The sequence below is a fragment of the Antechinus flavipes genome, chromosome 4 (genome assembly GCF_016432865.1).
Source record: "Antechinus flavipes isolate AdamAnt ecotype Samford, QLD, Australia chromosome 4, AdamAnt_v2, whole genome shotgun sequence".
NCBI lineage: Eukaryota > Metazoa > Chordata > Mammalia > Dasyuromorphia > Dasyuridae > Antechinus > Antechinus flavipes.
The window spans coordinates 317068853-317090777 of NC_067401.1; the positions used below are offsets into that span (position 1 = coordinate 317068853).

Genomic DNA, 21925 nt, shown 5'->3' on the forward strand with positions numbered 1-21925 from the left:
GTGTAGCACCAAGCAGGTAGTAAGTGCTATATAAATGCTATCATTGTTATTATTATTATTAGTATGGTACCTTAATGAGAATAAAATCAAAAATCAAATAGTTCACATTCATTTCCCAGTATTCCTTCTTTGGGTGTAGTTTCTGTCCATCATTTATCCAATGAAACTCAGTTAAGTCTCTTTGTCAGAGAAATCCACTTCCATCAGAATACATCCTCATACAATATCGTTGTCGAAGTGTATAATGATCTCCTGGTTCTGCTCGTCTCACTTAGCATCAGTCCATGTAGGTCTCTCCAAGCCTCTCTGTATTCATCCTGCTGGTCATTCCTTACAGAGCAATAATATTCCATAACATTTATATACCACAATTTACCCAGCCATTCTCCAATTGATGGGCATCCATTCATTTTCCAGTTTCTAGCCACTACAAACAGGGCTGCTACAAACATTTTGGCACATACAGGTCCCTTTCCCTTTTTTAGTATCTCTTTGGGGTATAAGCCCAATAGAAACACTGCTGGATCAAAGGGTATGCACAGTTTGATAACTTTTTGGGCATAATTCCAGATTGCTCTCCAGAATGGCTGGATTCGTTCACAACTCCACCAACAATGCATCAGTGTCCCCGTTTTCCCGCATCCCCTCCAACATTCATCATTATTATTTCCTGTCATCTTAGCCAATCTGACAGGTGTGTAGTGATATCTCAGAGTTGTCTTAATTTGCATTTCTCTGATCAATAGTGATTTGGAACACTCTTTCATGTGAGTGGTAATAGTTTCAATTTCTTCATCTGAAAATTGTCTGTTCATATCCTTTGACCATTTATCAATTGGAGAATGGCTTGATTTTTTATAAATTTGAGTCAGTTCTCTATATATTTTGGAAATGAGGCCTTTATCAGAACCTTTAATTGTAAAGATGTTTTCCCGGTTTGTTGCTTCCCTACTAATCTTGTTTGCATTCGTTCTGTTTGTACAAAGGCTTTTTAATTTGATATAATCAAAATTTTCTATTTTGTGATCGGTAATGGTCTCTAGTTCATCTTTGGTCACAAATTTCTTTCTCCTCCACAAGTCTGAGAGATAAACTATCCTATGTTCCTCTAATTTATTTATAATCTCATTCTTTATGCCTAGATCATGGACCCATTTTGATCTTATCTTGGTATGTGGTGTTAAGTGTGGGTCCTTGCCTAATTTCTGCCATACTAATTTCCAGTTATCCCAGCAGTTTTTATCAAATAATGAAATCTTATCCCAAAATTTAGAATCTTTGGGTTTGTCAAACACTAGATTGCTATAGTTGACTATTCTGTCTTGTGAACCTAACCATCAGGTTGATTTTCAAAAAAGAAGTAAGAATCTTTAAATTTGATTATACTATTTATTATCTGGTAATCAATTAACCAACAAGCACTTTTTGAGTGCTTTACTATGTTCCGGGCATTGTGCTTAATGCAAGGAATTCTAAAAAGGGCAAAAACACAAAAAACAGTCTTTGCCATCAATGGATAATGAGAGAGAGACATCATGTAAATAAATGGGTATGTATAAGATACGTGCAAGGTAGAAAGAACTTAACTAGGAATAAAAGGCTTCAGTGCCTGAAGGGTCTGAGAAAGGTTTCCCATAGAAAGTAGAGTTTAAGGTGAGTCTTTGAGGAAGTCAGGGACTTCAAGTGACAGAGATAAGAAGAGAGCATGGTATGCATGGAAAACAGCCATTTCAAAGGACTGGTATTGCTGGTATTTCTTGCTCATAGAGTTGTTGGAAGGGAGGAATGTATGAAAAGGCGGGAAAGATAAGAAAATATCTGACTGTGAAGAACTTTGGAGCCCAGACAGATCTGTCTCCATATGAGGAGGTGTTTAGGAAAGATATAAAGGTTGAAATATCAGCTCATGTAAGTCTTTTCAAGTTTTTCTGAAAGCATCTTGATTATAATTTTTCAAAAGCACAATAGTATTCTATCATAATCATATATTACAATTTGTTCAGCCATTTTCCAATGGATGGGCATCTCTTCAATTTCAAATTTTTTGCCCTCAGAAAAATGCTTTATTTTTATATACTAAATATGTCACATATTTTTGGACAAATAGGGCCTTTCCTTTTTTAAAAAATCTCTTGTGGGATGTAGACCTTGCAATGGTATTGCTAGATTAAAGTGTATACATGGTTTTATAACCCTTCAGGCATAATTCCAAAATGCTCTACAGTATAGTTGAATCAGTTCACAATTCCACCAACAATGCAGTAATGCCTTATTTTACCCACATTGTCACCATTTGTCTTTTTTCTTTTCTGGACTATTAAATAATCTGATAAATATGAAGTATATGTCAGAATTTTTTTTAAGTTTGTAGTTGATAAATGATCAAAAGATATGAAGTTTTCAGATGAAGTAGATATAAAGCTATAAAGCTAGATATAACCATACAGGAAAATGCTGGGTGACCCTGGGCAAGGCACTTAAGGTCTTTCTTAATATTCTCCTGTCTAAAAAAGAGGATTATAACAATGATTCTGAAGATTGTCATTGTCATGAGAATCAAACTAAATAACATTTGCTAAGGTGTTTAGCGTAGCACCAAGCAGGTAGTAAGTGCTATATAAATGCTATCATTGTTATTATTATTATTAGTATGGTACCTTAATGAGAATAAAAGCCAAAAATCTCTTATTTCCCTAGATAACTTAGATTATAGGGTCTTCTCAATATCAATGAAATCTAATGAATCAGGAGGGAAAATTTTCTAAATTTTCAATATCTCTAATAAAAATTGACAACTGATAATTTTTCATTCATTCAGAGTAGCTTCAATCTGTACAAACACCATCCTATCTCATCCAATCACCACATAATAGAGACATTAAAGAAGAATGGATGTTTCTCCATATTCTTCCTTGTAGTTATAGTTGATTAGTTGTGGTTGTACCATTAGCCTTCCCATTAATAAAGCTATAAATAGTGTGTCCTCATGTCTTGTATTCCCAGCCTAGACACTTTAAAAACGTTGACTGAATTTCTTTGACAAAAGAACCTGGTAGTTAGTTAATGGTCTATTTTCTTGTGGGGGGAGGGGGAGGTGGGAAATTGGAAACAGTACCTAAAACTGGAATTTGGTCTTTATTATAAAAAAAAAAAAGTTCATATGTTAAATTGCATCCAAATAATTTTAGGATTATAACATTTAAAATTATGCTGCCTTCATTTCCTCAAATCAGAAATTTTAAAGGAAAAAAGGAAAAGCTAATAGCATATCGTATGGTGTAAGCATAACCAAGAAACACACACACATAGAAACATACACACAAAGACTATAACAATAGAACATAACTGAACCCTGTGCAATTATAATGATCAAGTTTGGCAATAAGAACAATTGAGAAAATGTGCTTTAATCAACAGGTGTGTAATAAATACCTGTGACCAACAATAACAATAATTTGAAAAAAGAAAAGGGAAACTCAGGAAAGAGACAGCCAGCACAGAGACAAGGATTAACAAATAAACGATCATAGTTTGCAACATGGAGAGCAATAAAGTATAATAAAACTAGAAAAGTAAGAAGTGGCCAGGTTGTAAAGAGTCTTTAAATATCAAACTAGAGGACTTTTTAAATTTGATCCTGGAGGAATTAGTGAGCCACTAATATTTGCTGAGCAAGGAGATGATCTACACAGAATTAAGCTTTAGGAAAATCACTTTGGCAGCTGAATTAAAAAAATGGTTTGTAAAGAGGAGAGACCAGAGGATAGTAATCCAATTTGAAGGTCACTGCAATCATCTAGGCAGGAAGTGATTAAAAATTGAATGAGGATATTGGTTATTTGTACATGGAGAAAAGATGATGTCTAGAAAATAGGATATGACGGTAGAAATGACAAGATTTGGTAATAAGTTTGATATGGGGGTTAAATAGGAGTCCAAGATAAATCAAGATGAATCTAAGGCCATGTTGTTCTCAGCTTGTAAACTGAAAGTACTGCACCTGAGCATTTGTCTAGACATTTTAACAATAGATCAAAGGAGTTTTCAAGTTTTCTTTTTTAAAAGAAAACTTCCGAAGTAAAAAATTTATTTATTTTATAGACAGGAAAACTAAGCCTGAGGCTGCTGACCTGGGATAAATCTTATGTAAATAAGGTCAAATTTGTATGTTATAAAAAAAGACAAACAAGGAATGTTGCGCCTTTCAAAAGCACATCTGATCATTCTTTTCCTTTCCTTTATTTTCTTTTTCTTTTAAAGAAATAAGAAGGTACACTTTATATTTCAAAGACAGAAATAAGGAATTTTCCCTTCTGAATCGCATAGACAAATGAGTTCAACATTAAGAAAGATGTTTTATTTAATTTTAAATTCATTTTAAAATATTTTGAGTTATTAAATTCATTGAGGTTATTAGTTACCACAGATAAGTTAGGTCATCCTCTTTTTCAATCCTCCTATAAAAAGGTGCATTTACAGAATGATTGCACTTCTGGTAAAACATATATTGAACTAGTAAGAAATTTGAATACATTCAGCCATCTAGCCCAGAAAACAAGGAGCTTTGACATTCACTTAGAAAAAGGTCCACAGGATTTTCCAACATTTGTCCTGTACAATGTGCATCAAAGTTGGCCACTTTATTAGGGCCATTGACTGCCTAACTGGATTATTCAAAAGGTAGTGTCAACAGGTTCCGAAGACTGGTTTTAAGGCCCTGTGTTTTGTTCACAGAATCTTCTTTCTGAAAAAAAAAATTTCTGCTTTCTAAAAGTAACAAGAATACAGTCTCAAGCATTCTGTCTATCCAGAGTATGTAAGATTATATCTCATGGGGTAATAGAGATGTTCTTTCTTCTCTTTCTTCTTCTGTGATGACGGTATTTTGGAGTTCACATCTACAATTTTTTAAAAACAAAGAAAGACATTACAATGCTTATTTTAAAAATTTTAATTATATTTTATTTTTCATAAAAGATCTGCCTTTTCTCCCTCCCAATTCCACCTCATCTACTGAGAAATAATCCAATGTTCTTAAAAGAAAAAGATGAATATTTTAAATTGTACTAAAATGTTTACTTTATAACTACTCTTGCCAAGTGATTATGATTTCATTTTCTTAGAACTGAATGACTCTAAAACATAGTATTTGAAGTTATATTTCCTTCAAATCAGAATTTTATTTAATGTTAATATTTTCCCACAGTTATATTTAAAACAATTTTGTTTACATTTAAGATTTTTGAGTTCTAGATTCTCTCCCTTATTCTTACCAAAATTAAGAAATCATTGTAAAGTAAGCATAACTAAGAAAATATACACAAAAAATACAACAATACAACATAACAGAACTTTGTGTGATTATAATGCTCAAGCCTGGCAATTTGAAGGGTTGAGAAAATGTACTTTAATTAATCAGCAAGAATATAACAAGTATCTACTCTATGTCTGGCACTTCATTGGGCTTTTAGAAAGACAAACAGAAAATAGCTCTGTGCTCAAAGATTTTTTGGGTTCAATGTAAGAGTGTGTTCAAATATATCAAAGATTATTTGGAAGGGGAAGAATAGGTACTAACAGTTGAGGGAAATCAAGAAAGATTTGATGGGGGAAGTAATTATTAAACAGGGGCTGCTAGGTGACATCATAGTGCACCTTCAAAACTTCCTAGCTGTATGACAAGTCACTTAACTTCTGTTTGCCTCAGTTTTCTCACCTGTAAAATGGGAATATACAAATATATTAAATAATATAAACACAAAATGAGGAAAATACCCACTTACTTTGTAAAATTGTTGTGAAGATAATAATTCTAAAGCATTTAGCATAGTGCCTGGCACATAGTAAGCACGATATAAATGTTGGCTATTATTATTATTGAAGGAAACTATGAAGCCATGCAGTACAAATAGTGTATGAAAGCAAGAAAGACTGGGTCATCAAGTGTAGGAAGGGAAGTAAGTTATATTAAGGCTGGCCACGTAGGTTGAGATCAGATTATTAAGGGCTTTTATTGTCCCAACAGAGGAGCTTATAATAAGCAGAAAAATTAAATCCTCTTTCATTCCCAGAGGTGGGAAGACTATAGATGAGGCCATTACATATGCTGCCAGTCAAGTTCCATTTATTTGTTGGTTTTGTTAAAATTGCTTTTCCATTTTAAATCTCTGCTAAAAGAAGACATATTGATTGGAGGAGGGGAAGGGCAGGAGAGGAAGGAACATACTTTAAAATGAATGCTATGGAAAAACAAACAAACCAAAAAAAAAAAACATTAATAAGGGACAAATAAATACAAGTGAACAGTTTAAAGTACCTCTTTCCTCGCCAATGCTCCAGAACATAAAAGAGTCCCATCACTAGTCCCTTTAATAGAATTACAGTAACTGGTTAAAATTACTTGTGTAATATGCAGATATTTTTATACAAAATTGTGAATTTCCATTACATAGTTTTAAATGTATATTTAAATTTATCCAAATAGTATTAAAATTGCCCTGCTTATCTGTGTTCTCTTCTGAAATTCATTCTGTTCTCATCTATGTATTTTTTCATTTTAGATCTTTTCTTTGCCTCTTTTTTTTAACATCTGAATTTATTTTCCATGAGCAGTAATATAATTTAAGAGAAAAGATTGATTACTTACAGTAATTAGACTCCAGAGTCCTTGTATAGCTGCAGCCCATTCAAAACCAATTTTTTCATATAAAAATCCTCCTAGTGTTGGTCCTATGAATGCTCTTTCAAAAAAAAAAAAAAAAGAGGACAAAATGTACCCCAAGAGAGTTGCTTTTGTAAGTTAAAAGAACCTCTAAATCTTTTGGAATTATGGCTACATGGTAATTCAGTTGAAAGACAAAAGAAAAAATATCTTTTTAAGGTTATCAAACAATATGCATCTATTGGTCAAATGTAGAATTTGAGCAAAGAATTTTACCGCAAACCTCAAAAAATTTAACTTCTTAAAAACTGATGCCATATTTATCACCTATCCTTTATATTTCTAATCCATAGGTCTATAAATGGTACTTTTAAATGCTATACTCTATTTCAAAGAATATCATGTTAAATTCGAAGAGTATACAATGATAGCATGAAATATGGCTCCTCTCATCAATATATGTACACAAATAAACACATACATATCTAGAGATTGTATTGTATACTGTTTTGGTTTGAAATTAGGAAGATCTGAGTTCAAACACCACTTCTGAATGTCAAAAAAATGTCTTGGGGGTTTATGGGCTAGGATCCTGATGGCTTAAACCCAAATAAATAAACAAATAATATATAGATATATATATATACACACACATATATATATACATATATTGACACATATACACACATATATATAGAATATATCTATTATGAAAATTATATGTATATCACATATATTTATAAATCAGGTAAAAGAGATTAGTCATATATACATACACACACACACATTTTACTAGGTAAAAGAGGCCATTCTCTTCTTCATGTTTTACCTACCCTTAATCACTGATAGGACATTGCCTCAGATTGAGACCGGTTGAAGACCTTAACTTAAAAAAGCCCAAGGTCTTCCACTTCATCCACAGTCATTTCCAAATTTCCTGATCTTTTTCTTACCCCTGGATTCAAGTGGCCCTAGCTTAAAAAAGTGAAGTTGGTGACCTTGTCCAGCCCTCCCACACCTAAATCCAATCCTCTTGCATGTCATGGCATCCCCTCCCTGATGTCATGGTCCTCTTCCAGAATGAAGGACAAAACAATAACAACTGTGGGATCTGGGCCCTTTCTTTTAACCTCTCTTTGCTTCATGCGTTTCCTTTGGATTTGTCTACTAGGTCCTAGGAGGAAGCTCTTACATTAGGAAGTCCTCAGGCTCACAGATCACAAGTCCTTTCTTGAAGCGTTGTTGCATGTGCATATCCCACAGGATTAGAGAAGAGATTGTATGTGCATGTGTTTAAATATGTGTATATATTAAAAAACTGTGGCCTGCAACTTATTTGTTAGGCAACTTGCTAGCACTGATGAATAAATTAACATGCTTGGAAGCTCAAGCTTTTTTTTTTTTTTTTTTTTTCTCAATGATTTCATCTTTCATCTGACACATTTTTTGGAAAAGACAGCCATCTTGGGGTAGGACTCTGACTCTTGGGCTAAAAATTTTCATAAAAATTCTCTAGAGTAATCTGGTTACCAAGCACAGGTAAGGTTTAATTTAATGTGGTTATATATTAAGTTTGCCCCAGAAGGGGGTGCTATAATTGTAAATTACATTTTCCCCAGTAGATGGGTAGATTTTCCCCTAGGAGAAGGGGAAGTTTAGAATGCAATTTAGTTTAAGGATTAGGTTTTCCCCCAGGGGTGGGGAAGAATTATGAGTTCCTATAGTGGAAGTTTGTTTCCTTTTTGATAATATTGTACCTGGGGTTGCTCCTGATAGTTATAGGAATGACTAAACAGCACTAAACAATTGAAATATGTGATATCTGATATAAATATGCTAGAGATTCAGAAGGTAAATCTTTTTTTCGTCCTAATTTTGGTCCTCTTTTCATTATTGTAAAAGGAAAAAAAAAAGTAAGGCTAACAAATATATGTCTGTCTTATCATTTTGTCTGTTTTTTGTTTGTTTGTCTTGTGTTTACTTTTGTTTGCAGATTTGTTTGCAGTTTGAAATATTTCTAAGCGGAAAATGCAGAGTGCCAAAAAAACTTCTAAAAAAACTACAAAGAATTTAAAACGCAGGGAAAAAGCACTGAAGTTTCATACTTAAATCAGCTGTCCCAGTAAGCAGGACTTCCTCTTACTTTTGGCAAGAAGGAAAAAAAAAAAAGATGCTTGCTGTCATTTCAGTTGTAGTCATATTGCAATTACAGAGATAAAATCAAATTTAAAAAGGAAAACTTTTTCCTGGTGTAGAACTGTTAATATCATAGTAGATTTTGGAGGTTTGCAGATCAAGGAGATTGGAGATTAATAATTTTAAAATAACAAGGGAGTAATTCTAAGAACTCACTCCCCCTTCTCTTTGTCCTATCTAATAAGATACTTAACAGAAGTTTAACATATGCTGTTAAGATTAATTTTTCTCTTAATGAGTTTTGAGGTACTACTCTGTAGAATTTGTCAGAAGAAAAAATAAAAATTAAATTCTTTAAAAGTTTTAGGGGTAAATAATAGTTAGATTACTTTTCTCCTTAAGATAGGGATATTGTTTTAATGTAGTAAAGGCAGCTAATTTGAAAATAATCTCAGAGTGAAGAAAAACTATAAGCACCTCTTAACTTTTTCTTGACCATGAAAAGAGAAAAGGTTTGTTTAAATTTGAAAGCAACTTAAAAAGGAGCAAAATTTAATTAAAGAATGTAAAGAGTGATTTAACACACAGAGATCTTGGAAGGGACAGCAGAGGCCATTTAGTCTAACCTCATTTTAGAGGTGAGGAAACCAAAGCCCAGAGGGGAAAGAAGAGGGATGGGAACAAGCATTTATTTTAGAATGTCTACTATGTGCCAGGCACTGTGCACTTCACCAATAAGAGACAATGGGAGATTTGCCAATGGTCATATAATTAGTAAGTAGTAGAAAGAAGATCTAAATTCACATCCCCTACTTTATATCAAACACTTTTCACTGTTCCATAATGCTTCTGAGAGAGGATTTCAAGAATCAAGGGATTGAAATTGATATACCAATTCTCATATATAAATGTTATACTATTAGCACAATAAATCTCACATGAAAACTCCAGTAAGTGTAAGTATAGCTAATTTTACAAGAAAATAACTTCTTACCCAAGTGACCACATTGCACCCAAAAGCCCAGACACAAGTCCCAATGTGCTTAATCCTTCTTCAAATCCATTTTCACTAGAGAAAGAACAACCAAATACTTATTAAGCATAAGTGTTGATAGCTTTAAGAAAGATAAAGACAGTGACAAAAATCTTGTTTACAATGTACTGCCTTAAGAAGCAATGCTAGGAATGTTTTGGACCTCTCTTTGTCTGATTTCTTTGGTCTGTATTCCCAGCGATAGGATCATAGTTTAGTCATCTTTCTTGCCTAGTTCAAGGGGATGTCTAGAATAGGTGGACTAATCTGAAGCTTCCACTGCAGTGTATCTGTAAATCTCTTTTCCTATAGTTCCTCTAACGCTAACTTTCCTCCTTTTCTTAAATCTTTGCCAATTTCTTCTTAAATTTCTATTTCTCCCCATAGATGCCATCACCTTTCCACTTCCCTTATAATAATTCTATATATTTATTAAAAACAATTCTGATATTTCATCCCATATCATGCAAATTGGCAAAGATTTAAGAAAAGAACAACAGTCAGTGTTATATTTAACTTACATTTTATTTATATTTTAATTTGCATTTTAAGCAAGAGGGAACCAATGAACTAGATTTGAACTCAGGTCTTGGTGACTCCAGGCCTAGTACTATATCAATTATTCTACCTAGCTGCTAAGATAGAGTGCTGTAGTTGGAATCTGGAGGGAGACCTGAATTCAAATCTAATCTCAGACACTTAGTGCTGTGACCCTGGACAAGTCACTTAACCCCTATCTGCCTCAACTGCCTTAATGGGGTTGATAATAGCTTCTAACCTTCTGCCATATTCATCTATGTCACTCCACACAGATTCTCAAGACTGTCACCATCTGTAGATATTGGGGCTACTCCCCTTTCATTCCCAAGCTCTCTATTCTAATGCTAGCCTCAAGCTTGAATAACAAATATTCATGTTACCCTTCTGATCAGCCTGGCCTCTCAATTTATTAACTTCTTCAGGTCCCATAACCCAGATCTTCATTTCAGATTCCATGCATGCTCAGAAGTAGTCAAAATATCAGACTTCAATATCACCTGTAACTGTATGAATTTGAGCTCTAAAATTCCTTTCTGTGATCCTTATCTGCTAATCATTGATTTCTCTTTCTGCTTTACTCTTTTTAAACCTAGTACCTCTATCTGGTCCTTTTCATATAAGTCAGAACAACTTTGTTGTAGGCTCACTTTCTTCCTTTGACCCTGAAGGCAAAAGTTTAACAACATACTGCCTTTTATTCCCATACTCCCTTATCTTTCAAGTTCTGCCATTCTTCAATCTTAGACCCTCCTTGTCTATCTACTTTGCTCAAGTTGCTGAACGCTATAAGAAGGTATACAACAGTGTTGACTGGGTCCTCTACAAGGATGTTAGCTAATATCACCTGGGCCTAAAAAAAAAAAGCTATATTTCTCTTTTTCCACTTTCATTATAAATATATAATAACTCAATGGGTTATCTCATACAAAAATATAAAAGAGCTGACAATATATCCAATATTCTATAATCATAATCCCTCAATTCTGCAAAAAGGAAGTAGGTATGGTTTCTTTTTTAAGTCTTTTTTAGGACTGTGCTTGGTCATTAAAATTATATGGAATTTGGGGTTGTTGGTTTTTTTTTTTTTTTGTGATGTTTTCTTTCCATTTACAAGATTGTTGTCATTAAATAGTTTTCCTCATTCTGCCTATTGCATGGTTTCAATTCATATAAATTTTCTTATAATTCTCTAAAGTGACTTGCCTAGAGTAAAACAGCTAGTTAAGTGTCTAAAGCCAGATTTGAACTCAGTCCTTCTGACTTCATGACTGGTGGATTATCCTTTATACCACCTAGCTGCCCCTGTCATCTCTGTTCTTTTCACAGAATATTAAAGATTTAATAGCTAGAAAAGACCTTGAAAGCTTTCTACTTTAATCTCCTCATTTTAAGTCTTTCTTATAATAATGATTTGAGAAAGGCCTAACAGATAACTAGGTAGGTGGTACAGCAGATAAAAGTGCTGGAATTATAGTCTGGAACACTTGACTTTGAATACTAATTCAGCCACTTGTTAGGTGTATGACTTTGAGCAAGTTAATTTTATTCAGTGGGCTCAATTTTCTCATCTGCAAAATAGGGGTATAATAATACCCACCTCACAGAGATGAGATAATATATATAGAGTGCTATTATTGTAGTTGTTGTTATTATCATCATTAAAAAGACTGTAGTCTACAGAGGATAAATGACCAAAATCATCTATGTAGTATCAAAGATAGCATTTGAATCTAAGTTCTGACTCCAGCGTCACTACATGTTTTATTATGTCATGATGCCTGCACATGGCCAGCTTAACTCCTCTTTTAATTATACAGTTCCTTAATTATATACCTTATGCCATTTCTTGAGTATAAGTGATAATAGGAAAGATTCTATTCATTGTTTTATGGATTACCTGTAAGTCTGATGCCCTAGACAGTTCTGAGATTTATAACCATGATGCATTACTAGAGAAGCATTTGTGTTGAAAAGATGGTCTTTGTGCTTGGTATTATTAAAAGCCCTGTTCAGTTTTTCTCAGCAGCCTCCTAATCTATCTCTTCTGTTTCTAAAATCCACATAGTTGTCAAAATAATCTTTCTGGAAGATATCTGTTACTCCTCAGCTCAAAAAGCTGTAGTGACTCCTTATCACCTATAGGAAAAAAAATATCAACTCCTCTGCCTATCATAGAGTCCTGGACTTGCAGCAAATAAGATCCAGCTTCAGTGAGATCCAATGCCTCAAACATTGACTTTCTGAAGTAAAACTCTTCATAAGTCATTTGACTCACTTCATTGAGGCTCTGTGTTCTTATCTGTAAAACGAAGAGACTGGATCTCTTAAGTTGCCTTCCAGTCCCAATCTATAGTGACACATACAACCATCAAAAAGATAACTGTAACTTATACCCTAATTTAAAAATTCATTTATTAATAATTTCTGGGATCAAAAATCTTGAAGGTTTTAAGTAATAAGATCTCTTATTTTTTACGATAGTATTTCTCCACATGGTGAAACTAAACAAAGTTTTCAACATATATTATCTCAAATACAAAAACAGTCTAATCAATTGAATCATTCACTTACTATGCACAACTGAGTATCTCTGGAAAAATTGGTATTATACTCATTCCAGCAGAGATGCCATTCACAATCAGTACTAGGATTATCAGCCAGAGCTGACTACCAAAAAAAAAGAATTAAGGGGGAAAAATTAGTGTTTTAAAGAAAATGAAAACCTAATGTTAATGGCATTAATGTGATAAGTTAGTTTCATATAGAGAAGAACTTGTTGGCCACTGACTCTAAAAGACATGATTCCTAACAGGAAAGGGGAATGTAATCATCAGAGGAACTTCACTACTGCTGAAATTATATATAAGCATAAATACCCCATTGAAACCCAGCCATCTCCTTATTCCAAGAGTAGCTCATTTACCTTACTTAGACCTACTTATCATATTTCCTCCTCTATACTCGGATTAGTCCCAACATCTTTTAAGTGTTAGATTTAGATTTAGATTTTGGACTTGTGTACAATAAGTAGCTGATGGGTATACCTTTTAGTCTTGCTTCTTGTTTCTTCTAAAGTATCTCTGGAAGCCAGGAAGATGGCAAATCCTTGCCATATTTACTACATGTCAGAATTTTATATTAACAAAGGTTGTTTTTGTAGTAGTTCTTTTGGCAAAGCTTGGACTGGTTGCTTTGCTAAGCTGGGAAGAAATCCAGCACCCAGGATCTTTAGTAACTCTTGCTCCCCTCAAAAGCAACCAGTTCAAGTTCACTAGAACTTTTATATTTCCATTCTAAGTTCTTTAAAAAAAAAAAAGTTGTTTTTAAAGGACAAAAGAGAACAAAAGCTGCTAGATTTGGGTGAGTTTTTGTTTTAATCAAAGCACCAGAACTGTTTCCTTTATTTTGGCACACAAAAAGAAATTTAGCATCAATATTTTGAAATGAAGAAGAAATTTATGGGTATTACAAGTAATCTTTTCATCATACTTAATTCTTTCATTTTTCTTAGTACCTTAGATCATTTAATAAGTTCAGATTTTTGTGCTTTGAGTAATATAGAAAGGATGGCCAGAATTTCATATGTCCAGACCCAAAAGTAACTCACTGATAAAAAGGAGGTTCAACAAAAATCTCAAATTAACTTAATTACTTAAAGATTTCTTAATGACAAGTCAGACAATAAATGTTGAGAAAAGAAACTTTACCTTTCAATATGCAAGATTGGAATAGGTCCTAAAAGCATATAACATACTGCTGTTATTATGTTTCCAAAAACCAAGAGCCATTTCCTTAGATACTAATTAAAAAAAAAAAAAAAAAGACAAAGGCCAGATGAAATCAAAACAAGTAAAAAATTTTTACTAACAAAGTAGCAGAAGTTAAAGTTAAGACAATACTATTTATAAGATTCAAATGAATAGAAAAAACAATTCCCCTTTCATTTTGAGAGAAAAAGAGAATGGTAAACTGAATGAAGATGAGGACAGAATACATCAATGACAATCATCATTAGCACCATAATAATAATTACATTTATATGCTACTTATTATATGCTTTACAACTACCACATTTTCATATCATTATTATCCTTCAAAGAAAATTGGGGGAGAAGGAAGAAAAAGGTTCTTGTTTGCTTATTGTACATACTTACTAATCTTAGAGATGCCTTTTGAGTTATGATTTAGAGAATTAAATAATAATCACATGCCAATGTCTTCACCAAATCTCACCTTTAAAAAAAGGCTACTTGTAAAATTAGAAGAGAGGCATGAGGTAGAGAGAAAAAGATCTCTACTGTAAACCTATTTTTTTTTAAATTCACAAATTGCAAATTTTGCTTCATGCACATACTTTAAAAGGGGCTAAAGATTATGGGATAAAATAACCAAGAAATTCAAATCTTTCCTTTTTAATCAAGCTTCAGGCACCACTATAAGCAATACTGAACAATTGTCCAGGAATTTTGAGTAAATTAAAGACTAATGCCAATCCCAACTGGGAATAAAAAAAAAGAAGAAAGACAAGCTAAAAGGGCTACAAAACCTCAAGATTTGGCCACTAACATTTTTCCCTGATACATAACAGTTTAGTCCAAGTTAAAATGGAAGTGACATTCAGTGATTTCATAAAATACCAATAGCTACGTCCTTGATCAATTCCTTCTCCTATAAATAAAATCCAAATGTTGGCACTCCTACAATTTTAGTCTATGTTTAGGTCTACTGTTTCAAAATCTAAAAATGAAAAAGGAAGGAAGGAAGGAAAAAGAAAAGGAGGGAGGGAGGGAAAGAGGGAAGGATGAAGGGAGGAAAAAAGAAGGGAGAGAAGGAGGGAGGAAAAGAGGAAAGGAGGGAGGAAAGGAGGGAAGGAGGGAGGGAGGAAGGAAGAAAGGAAGAAAGAAAGGAAGGAAGGGAGGAAAAAAGGGAGGGAGGAAGGAAGGAAGAAGGAGTGAAAAAGAAACATTACTGGTGTTTTACAACCAGAAAATATGAAAATACTAAAATAAATTCTTAAGATGAAAGAAAGAACACTTACTGGAATTTTATCACTTAGCAATCCAAAGAGGGGTGAAGAAATAGAATATGATAAGTCCAATCCCAGAAATACGAGCCCCACATATCCTGATGACAAATTAAACTGCAAGAAAAATACTACACTGAAATCATAATAAATCATTGATCTAAGTCATTGATCCTGAAGTTCTTAACCCTTTAGGAGTTTGTCAGTGAATTTCAGAAGGTCTCTGAATATGTATGGGAAAACAGTTACTTCTTTATTTAAAGTAACCCCTAAAAGAAATTTCCCTTTAATTAAGAATTTAAAAAAACAAAGCATGTTTCTGAAAATTGGTCCATCAGCTTCACAGGATTTGTCAAAGGAGTTCATGAATCCCCCAAAAGGGTTAATAACCTGATTCAAACAATGTCCCTCTTTTTACCCTTTCACCACTTTTCATCTTCCTATTTGTTAGTATGAATCAACTAATAACATTAAAACCCTTTTTTATCATATCTTCTATTCAACTAATCTAAGCTTTTTTTTTTTTTTTTAGGTAATTCTTTTTCTACTTATTAGGGGAAGAGCAGTGTGGCAGGGACAATTTGGAACAGAAAAAAGAACACTGAAATAGGAGTCTGAAGGCTTCCTTCTTAAGTTCTGGGTGCTTCTCACAAGCCAGAAGCTGAGGTCAGTAACAACCTCTCTAGGCTTTAATTTTTTCATCTATAAAAAAGAAATAAGTATGGACTCAATGAGATGTCTATATGGAATCCCTTTGAAAATTGTGAAGCACTATACAAATTTAAAGTAGTTTACTAGTTTAGTGTTTTAAATGTTTTCTTAAAGCTGATGTTATTAATTTTACCTCCTCTTCCCTTCTTCTCCCCAGGAGAAATTGAAATCTATCACTAACAAAATATATCAAAAAACAGAATTTAAGCTAATTCATCTTCTTATCTACAAGAAGTGAAGGCTTTAGGAAAAAAATCACAGGATACAAAAAAACCTAAATATAATGTCTAATCATTTACATATTAAAGAAATATTAATAATTAAATCAATTTGGCCTGTAAGCAAAGCCAGTTATCAGTACTAATTCTTTCAAATTATTTTAATGGATCTAATGATTTCATGAATGTGGATATTCTCTTCATCTGTGCAGATCACAACCTATCACCTCTTTCTTCTCCTGAAACAATACTTTTCTTTGTTCTCTCTCCACAGACACCGCACAGACAATTTATCCAAAATGTCCCAATGAAGACTTGGACTATGCTTAATGTTATCATCTGAAAGCTATCTAAAAAAGATTAAGGATTATGTTGCTGCCCATGCAGTTTTCTAGGTCACTTTGTCCTTCTCATAGTTGTCATCTTTCCAATGGAAGTCTTAACTTTTGTAAAATATTTTTGAGATTTGCAAAAAGCCTTTTAAGTACATGATTTCATTTGAACCTCACATTTTGCATTCAAATGAGAAAAGTGACAATTGGTAAGTGTCAGAAAGAGATGCATTCCCAGCCCCTTCACTTCAGGTGCAGCATCATACCACTATACCAAAGGAGATAGGGAACTCTAAGCTTAAGAGAAACCTTCTGCTCTTATATTTTTCATGTCCATGTAGAAGCCATTCCTAAAAGCAGAGAAACAGGCAATTTATGGTTATATGCAACACTGAAAATGTTCATATTAACATTACTTACTTTATTCAATATAAAGAGAGACAATGTAGGATCCAAGAAGCCAAAGCATCCACTTAAAGAAATGATAACAAATGATATAAATCCAACCTTGGGTAAAGTAATGAGTTTCCAGAATGAGTGTTCACTAGGAGCAGAATCTGTTGAGCAAAGTAAATAATAAGAATAACAGTAATCTTAAATTCAACTTTTGAAAAAGTTGTTGATAATTCTTATTTTATAAACATCTTTATTTCTCAAAATACTTCTCCCTCCTCCCCATATAGAGATCCAATCCTATTAATTATGAAAATGATACCTATGAGATTTGGTAGTCTTCAAGTCCAATTTTCTCATTTGAAGATATAAGTTCAGAGAACTAAAATGACTTGTCTAAGATCACAAAGTCACTTAGTGATCTAGCTGGGAATATATTTTCCAGAAACTGGAAAAGACTACAAATCCTTGCTCAACAAATTCTCTATTGTATTTGCCACATTAGCTCTTAAAACAGCACCTAACTTTCCTAACCAGTCATGAGAGTTACTCTCTTTGGTTGATAAGTAATTGAATCAGTGTCAACCCAGTGAAACAGCTTCAGTGTTGGCCCTGGAATCTAACCTTGACCTTATGTTGACTAAATCTATTATCAGGGATTCAGATGAAGGCATACTTGCAGATGACCCAAGGTTGGGAGTGAGAGACAGTGAAGGCACTGGATGATAGAGTGAAAATATAAAATGTTTCTAAAGGCTAATGTAGTCTTTAAATCCAAATCTAAAATGATTACACTTACCTCTGCTAAAATTTAAGTCTAACAATTAAAAAAGCAAACAAACTCCATCCACACAAAAATCAGAAATGGAGATACCTCTTCACGTGAAAAAATCTGGAAGCATCAATTTAATGTGAGAAAACAATATGACACAGTAGTTTTTTAAAAGTTACTACAATTTTAAAATGCATTGAGATGATACATTGAACAAAAGAAGAAACTCTATCTGGATTAGAGCACAAATCAAGTATTTTTCTGGTTACTACATTGTAAGAAGAGTACTGGAACTGGAAAAGGCACAGAGAGGAGACCAAAATAGTAAGAGGAGCAGAGACCATATTATACACTGATTTGCTGAAGTAGCAGCAAAGCATATGGGAGAGTCTCCTAATCATAAACTCAGCTAGGGCATGCTATATTTAAAAGTTGGACTCCAATACAACAGAACAGAAGGTGAGGTTACCAACTTTAGTAAAGGATGGGTGTCACCTTGTGGCTAAAAATGGTAACTGCATTTTTGGAAAAGCAAAAGGCAGGTATTATATAAGCAGAGTTCAAACAGAGTAGGTTTTGAGTCATTTATTTTTAAATTCAAATCTAAATTCTTGCCTGATATTTTGAAGACAATTTAGCTAGAACCTTAAAATTCTGCCATTTAAAAATGTTTTTTGAATATCTGATCTGTAATAAAACACACACACACACACACACCCTGGAATAAGGACATAAAACCCTTTTCCCTGGAAACCTTTTAAAAATCTAATAATGTATACAGAGAGGGCCAAAAACAAAACAGAATAAATAACAACAAGCAAAAAAAGAAAACTCCTGAAACCCACTGGAATTAATTGCAAATAAATAGAATAAACAAGTAAACATATATACTAAGAAGCTACTGGATTGATTTGTGGGACTAAAGCTACATAAAATTAACCAGGAGTATTTCAATTCCTTCTTTTTAACATCTACAATCTCTGCTTCCCCAAAGTCTAATTTACTTCTCTCTTCAAAACAGATAAAAGTATCTTCTTTTTATTTTAGATTGTTCTTCTTTCTTCTAATTAAACTGCCCTCAAGTGATCTGTAGAAGATTCTTTCACTTCTCACTACTTTGTTTAGCCCACTTAGTTTAGCCCCTCCTACTCTTCTGAAACATCCTTTTCCAAGTATAATAACCTTTTGGGATATTTCTAGTCCTTTTCTTTACTACCTCAGAGACTTCACCTAATGTGATTTAGGTCACTGATATGGAGATATAGAGGTACTGTAAAGAAAGCAGTGGGCTTGAAAACTGGAATCATGGGTCAAATTCTGCTTTGGATTTGACTTAAGATTTGAATGATTCTGGGCAAGTCACTTAACCCCACTTATCTTCAATTGCCTCATATGTAAGATGGAAACATCACCAATACCTACCTCATGGAGATATTGAGAGGATAAATTGAGATAATTTATATAAAGCACCTTATAAATCTTAGTCACAGTCACATATACAAGATTCTGGACTTTAACTCAGATCTTCACTCTGAAGCTAGATCTCTAGCCACCATGTAATGCTGCTTCCTTATCAGTTTATATTAAAAATTATGTTATTGTATGACTATATATAATTATATAGTTATATTAATTAATAATAATATGCTCCCAAATCCAAGTTCAATCTCAACTTTTTTTCTGAAGTTTCTTCTCATATCTTTACTATCACCTTGATGGTAGAAGTTTTCATCTAGCAGTCCCATTAACACATTTATCATCTCAAAAGCAAAACTAAGCAACTTAGTATAGGGAGAGAAAGAACATTAGGTTGAGAATTAGAAAACTGTGGTTCCAGATCATTCACTAGCTTCTAACTTTGGAAAATTCACGTAGCCTCATTTTTTTTTTCTTATGGAAGCAATTGAGACAAAGTGACTTGCCCAGGGTCACATAGCTAATAAATATCTGAGATTGGATTTGAACTCAGAGCCGAGCCAAGATAGTGGAGTAAAGGCAGGATTTGAAAGCAGGTTTTTTCCTTATTCCAAGGTCTGGGCTCTATCTACTATGCCAACTAGCTACTCCCAGATTTTGTTTTCTTATTGAAAAATAAGAAGTTAGGATTTCTTGAGAAATCTTAACTCATAGAACAGACTGTACCATTAAATAAACAGTGTTACTGATAAATATCCAAGAGTTATTAATAGATATCCAAGTTGATTATCAGAGATATTTCCCCTGCATCTTTTCCATCATTTGTGGTTTCCAAGGATGAAAAAAACCACAGCAATGTCTTCCCCTCCCCATTTCGACCCAGCTCTGTTCCCGTTCTTCACTGTTACCATTTTAATAGGTGATAAAACACTTGGGAAAACAAAGTTTTCTTCACACAAAAGATATAATCATTGTTACTGATTCTATAAATGAAGAGGACAAATCCCAATGACATCTATATTATCAGAAACTCAGCTACCAGATATAATCTACACAGATACTTAGCAGGCTGTGAGCAGGCTGATGCACTCCTTCTGTGCAATTTGCCCCCTCAGCAACTGATATCTAAGAGCCTTCCAGCTTTAAGATTTCATGTACCTGCTTCCAAAAGCAGCCCCTCATCTTGCTTTCCGATTCTTTGTTCCTGTTTATAGCTAGCAGGAAATCACTTTGATATCTTTGCCAAAAAAAAAAAACAAAAAAAAAACACACAACCCAAATGCAATGGTGAAAGTTAGAAATGACTAAAACAATTGAACAACAAATGATTATCTTCCAATAGCTTTCCTCTCCATTTCCCAATTCACACTGCCATTTTAATCTTCAGAGAAAACACCTCCTTTTTCATGTCATCCCCCTGATCAAACATATTCATTATTTTCCCAGTGCCTAAATGAAAAAGGGTAAACTTCAGAGTCACATTGTACCTTCTCTCCTTCATTCTAGCCAGAGCTTGATTTACTTCTTGCCTCAGTACACACACCTTGTTTTCCAGACTTCATTCATGTGATTCCACCAGTGGAGCAGTAATGAACTGAACCAGCTATGCCCAACGAAAGAACTCTGGGAGATGACTAAGAACTATTACATTGAATTCCCAATCCCTATATTTTTGCCTGACTGCATTTTTTAAAAATTTCCTTCATAGGCTAATTGTACAATATTTCAGAGTCCGATTCTTTTTGCAAAATAACAGTTTGGACATGTAAACTTATTTAATATTTAATTTATACTTTAATGTATTTAACATGTATTAGTCATTCTGCCATCTAGAGGAGAGGCTAGGGGGAAGAAGGGGAAAAATTGGAACAAAAGGTTTGGCCATTGTCAATGCTATAAAATTACCCATGCATATAACTTGCAATTAAAAAGCCATAATAAAAATTTAAAAAAAAATAGCCTGGAATAGATTATATCTAAAAAAAAAAAAAAAAAAGGAAGTACATTTGGAAGAATTGCATATTTAACCTATATAAGATTGCTTGTTGCCTAGGGAAGGGGAAAAAAAGAAGGGAGGGAGAGAAATTTGGAACACAAGATTTGCAGAATGTTGAAAACTATCTTTGCATGCATTTCAAAAAAAAATTGCAAAGAAATAAAATAAAATAGAATTTAAAAAACAAAAAACAAAAAACAAAAAAAAAACCAATGCCACAGTCCCCCAAAGTGTCTCCTATTTGCTTTAGATTTAAAAATAATTTCACTATAATTATTCACAGGTTGAAATGACAATTTATCAAGTTATAAGTTAGGAAAAACAACACTGTCAGTTGCACTGGGACTGGTTCACAAGATTATAATAGAATTTTAGCAGAGACCATTCTTTAACAAAAGCCTTACAATCTTATCAATGCACAAGAAACAAACAAAAAAAAAAATTCTGCTGGATTTTGGCAGAGATACATTTAATTCAGTGAAAATAATCTTGAATTTTTAGTTATATGGGACAGGTTCATATCTTAGTTCAAACCCTTATGATATTAGAAAAACTACTTAATTTCTCTGAGTCTATTTCCTCATCTGAAAGATGGAGAAAATACTGCTTCTACCATCTCTATCTTTTACAAAGCTGTAAGGAAAAATCTATAGAAAACAGTTATTTTTGTAATAATTTCAATATATTACCAACG

At 33.3% G+C, this 21925-nt stretch overlaps 1 protein-coding gene across 7 annotated transcripts in view; it reads right to left on the bottom strand.

Annotated features, from left to right (window-relative positions):
• Positions 1–4215: 4215 nt before the first annotated feature.
• SLC18B1 (solute carrier family 18 member B1) overlaps positions 4216–21925 on the bottom strand; it is a 44835-nt gene continuing 27125 nt past the window's right edge. For 4 of the 7 annotated variants that reach the window (XM_051997764.1, XM_051997761.1, XM_051997766.1 and 1 more), the window contains 8 exons: positions 17075–17211; positions 15409–15510; positions 14078–14169; positions 12942–13037; positions 9792–9866; positions 6647–6740; positions 6317–6366; positions 4216–4898 (listed from right to left, as the gene is read on the bottom strand). In XM_051997764.1, the coding sequence (XP_051853724.1) occupies positions 4823–4898; positions 6317–6366; positions 6647–6740; positions 9792–9866; positions 12942–13037; positions 14078–14169; positions 15409–15510; positions 17075–17211 (722 nt within the window). In that variant the 3' untranslated portion in view covers positions 4216–4822. The remainder of the gene's footprint in view (positions 4899–6316; positions 6367–6646; positions 6741–9791; positions 9867–12941; positions 13038–14077; positions 14170–15408; positions 15511–17074; positions 17212–21925) is intronic. The other 3 variants (XM_051997765.1, XM_051997767.1, XM_051997768.1) reach the window with 3 other exon arrangements.